The following is a 4,317-nucleotide window of genomic DNA, read 5'->3' as shown; positions in this document are numbered from 1 at the left end:
GGTCCTGGCAGATGTGAAGAAACCTAAACATCTGTCTAGGTCTTCTTACCTTTGTCCACTTTTAAATATCATTGTTAATGGTGGTTTTTAAAATCCTAAAATGTTATACATAAACCTCATGTAGATAGTCTATTTTATCTAAGTAAATAAAAATATCAACCTTCTATTCCTTTTTATTTTTGGATACTCCAACATTCGTTCTTTTATCATAGGAATGAATGAATGAATGAATGAATGAATGAATAAAGAAATAAATAAATAATACTTGTTGACAACTAAAAGTTTTTTTTTTAAAAAAGCAATTCTTGGGCTGGGGCTGGGGCTCAGGTTAGAGCACTTGTTTGGCACATGTGAGCACTGGGTTCAATCCTCAGCACCACACAAAGATAAGTAAAACAAAATAAAGGTTTATAGAAAAAAAGAGTTATTTTCTTTCAGAAGTTGAAAACTGTTGTGCATGTTTACTCCATCTCCATGATCACTGAGGAGAAACCCACTGTAATTTCAGGAAATAAGGTTTCCAGCTCTAACTAGGAAGTTTCTCCTATAGAAAAAAAGTCTTCCACTTGCTTTCAGGTAACGCTGCTCTGAAAACACAGCTCCCTTCCCTCCTCAATCCGTCCCTCCCTCCCACAAAGATGCCGACAGGGCTGCATCCCCTGGGCCATGCTGAAACCCAGTCCTGAGTCCTCCATCTGCAGAGGACTCCAATACGATATTCCTCCTGGTTTTCTGATGCTGTACATTTTATTTTTTGAACCAAATTAAAGAAAATTTATATTTCATAACATGATAGAAGGGAATCCTAGTTATTTCATTTTCTATGATTTTTAAAAGACATCTTCAAATGTTATATATCCAGTTTATGTTGTTTTAAGGGACTTTGGGGATCAAAATATGTATTTCTTCAAATACACATCCAGAAATAGGCATTTCTATAATTAGCTACACAGAAGTCAGACAAACCATGTAGCACTGTGCCTACTAATAACCATCTGTGACTTTTAAAATGTGGAGACTCCTAGACCACTATATTAGCATTTTTCTTTTGTTCTCTTGATCACACCAATGGAGCAAATCTGATTTTGCTGAAGATGTGAATGGAGAAATATAAATACTTTTTTAAATAATTTAATCATTGGGAAGAGCTGTAATTTTCCTAATATGACAACTTAATTTTAATTTTAGACAATGGCACTTCCTCAAAGATTTCAAAGCAATTATTTAACTAGGCTTGAAAGACTTAAGTTGTCTGGACCCTTTGACATTTTTGCTCACCCTTAAACTGATTTTTATCCAAATATAACTTTCTAGGTAGCTGTGAAAATAACATATACTCTTGCCCTCTTCTTTTTCAGATGATAAAATGCGGCAAGATGTTACGAGTCTCAGTGTAAACATTAAAACTGAAATAAAGTCAATACCTTTTCTCTATAGGAAAATATTTCATAGGGATGTCATTACCAAATTGTCTGGTATAATTGTTCCTCTCCCTTCTCTGGATAAATATCATTCCTAACTAAGAGAAGATATGAAAACTTGCTCTTTATAGAAACTCCTCTCTCAGCATGAGATTGGATTCCCATCTTCTAATTAAAACACTGAAAATTATGATCCCCAAACATACTGACATTGTACAAGAGATAGTGGCACAAACCTGTAATCCCAGCATTTTGGGAAGCTGAGGCAGGAGGATAACTGATTCGAGGACAGCCTCAGCAACACAGCAAAGCCCTAAGCAATTTAGTGAGACCCTTGGGTGCAATCCCCGGTACAAAAAGAAAGTATTTAAATTGTGATTACTTTGTACCCTTTTTCCATGTACTAAAGAATGGACAGAAAAGAAATTTTAGAATACGATCCTGCTAATCACTGATGGTTCTGCTCACTTAGATGTGGTTTTTCTGGTATAAATAAATATATGTAAAATAATATAAGTGGCTAAGCAAACTTGGGTTCGGTCTCTGGTACCAAAACATATATACCAATCAATAAATGCAAGAAGTCAGATTGCAGAGCCAACATTTTGATATCTGGTCTGTAAGCTGGTGACCAACAACCCAAACACTGGAGGGACAGAGCCGTACGAGGCTGTCCCCTTGACACCCTTTCCTTGAGAGTTCTCTGTGGACGTCCCTGCAATCTGCCGCACTGGAGTCCCCTTCAAATGCCACATACTCAGTTTTGGTCAGCTCACTCCACGTTCCCAGGCAGATCCATGGTGGCCCTGGCCATGAAAGCACAGAGACCCAGGGGAGATGCTGTGCCTGAGTGCTGAGAGGACTGGGGAGGGGGTGTAGGGACCCCCATGTTTTGAAGCGGGCAGTTTAAGGGGTCGGGATGTTGAGGCTGGTGATGGTTCTGAGGAGGAGTTGACCTTCCTTTTATTCTAAGGTGTTGACCACCTGCTTCTTCTCCCCAGAAAAAAAGATGACCCAAAGCAGCACACTTTACATTTTTCTTGCTGTAAGAAATGCCTTTTGTTTCCAAATTGTCATCGGGATCACAGCCAACGTCTTCTTGCTTCTCTTCCACGTCCTCACGTTCCTTGTCCAGTGCAGGACCAGGCCTACAGACGTGGCCATCACTCACCTGGCCCTGATTCACCTGCTGATGCTCATACTCAGGGCACACCTGGACCTAGGCATTTTGGGGGTTCAGGACTTTTGGAATGACATCACATGTAAAGCCATCATCTACCTGTACAGGCTGATGAGGAGCCTGTCAGTCAGCACCACTTGCCTGCTGAGTGTCCTGCAGGCCACCACCCTCAGCCTCAGAAGCTCCTATCTGGCCAAGTCCAAGCACACGTCCCCACAGTGCAGTGTGTGGACCTTGGTTACTTTCTGGGTGTTCAACGTGTTCTTCAATGTCTGCCTCTTGGTCTCCATGGGAGGCCCCACTGATGACACAGCAGCTTTCAGGTTTGTCTCTGAGTCCTGCACTGTTGGCCCCATGGGTCACTACTTCAGGACCTTCTTCTCCATGATGGGAATACTCCAGGACATCTTCCTCATGGGGCTCATGGCCACCTCCAGTGGGTATATGGTGACCCTCCTGTGCAGGCATAAGAGGCAGTGCCAGCACCTCCACAGCACCAGCCTGTCCACAAGAGCCTCTCCAGAACTGAGAGCCACCAGGACCATCCTGCTGCTCATGGGACTCTTTGTGCTCATGTACTTTGTGGACTGTGTGTTCTCCTCCTCTTCGGGAGAGATGCACAGGGAGGATCCCACTCACCTGTGGGTCCAGATGCTGGTGGGCAATGGCTATGCTACCCTCAGTGCCTTGATACTCATCTGTGTTGAAAAATGAATCATCAATTTCTTCCAATCCACACGGGGGAAGGAGAGGAAATGTTTACACAGTGCCAGATAACCACTTCTTTTCTCACTCCTGCTTTACTTCTGAATTTCCACAAATGTGTTTGAGAGGCTGAGGCAGGAGGATTGCAAGTTGGAGGCCAGCCTCAGTAACTTAGCAAGGCCCAAAGCAACTCAGTGAGACCCTGTCTCTAAATAAAATAAAAAAAGGGATGGGGAAAGGTTTCCGTGGTAAAGTGGCCCTGGATTCAATCCCTGGTATGAAAATATTAAAAAAAGACTAATTCACTGATTTAGTATGCATGACCTTACTAAGCATCACCAAAATAGATACCATTCACTGTCCATGGTTTACAAAGTGTGCTCACTCTTGCCTGGAAAAATTCATGTTGGAAGAACTATTTTGCTTTATCATAGAAAGAGAAAAAAATATGCATAAGTACAACTCTGTGTACCTTTATATAATTAGTGTTTTGATTCTTTCTTTCATTAGAGCAACAAATATCAACTAAGATCATCAATTCCCTCAATGTTAACTTAACAAGTTTTACAAATCACAACTGTCCCTTTTTCCTCCACATATTTCTTTTCATTCACGTTTTCATATATTAATTTTTTCAACATGATTTTATTTGCCTCTGAACAACAAGCCCATAGTGAGCGTAGGTAATCAGGAGTCCGAGTACAGGAGAGAGTTCAGGTAGAAAACAGATCTCATTTACATCCCAGTTCATTTTCTGTGGACCTTGCAACCTCAACCTATTGGCCTCTTTCAGCCTCATTGGAAGACTTCAGAGATTAGCCTGGTGCCTGCATGATGATGATATGCAAATGTATGAAGCAAGCCATGATAAAAAATTAAAGTAACAGCTAACTTCTGTATGCACACATATTACATGTATATATTAACTCTTAGTGACCATAGTGAGGCTCTGAGGGTATTAATATTATTGTCCCCTCTTTACATGAAGGAAATGAAGACCCAGATAAATAA

At 41.1% G+C, this 4,317-nt stretch overlaps 1 protein-coding gene across 1 annotated transcript; it reads left to right on the top strand.

Annotated features, from left to right (window-relative positions):
- Nucleotides 1-2,430: 2,430 nt before the first annotated feature.
- On the top strand, nt 2,431-3,315 carry LOC308640677 (vomeronasal type-1 receptor 90-like; the record flags this gene model as incomplete). The annotated part of the gene is made up of 1 exon (XM_081312473.1): nt 2,431-3,315. One exon carries the CDS (start codon nt 2,431-2,433, stop codon nt 3,313-3,315), a length of 885 nt encoding a protein of 294 aa, XP_081168599.1.
- Nucleotides 3,316-4,317: the final 1,002 nt, after the last annotated feature.

The sequence above is a fragment of the Spermophilus citellus genome, assembly GCF_964194105.1.
Source record: "Spermophilus citellus genome assembly, contig: SCAFFOLD_219, whole genome shotgun sequence".
Lineage (NCBI taxonomy): Eukaryota > Metazoa > Chordata > Mammalia > Rodentia > Sciuridae > Spermophilus > Spermophilus citellus.
This window is presented reverse-complemented; position numbering and strand designations above follow the sequence as displayed.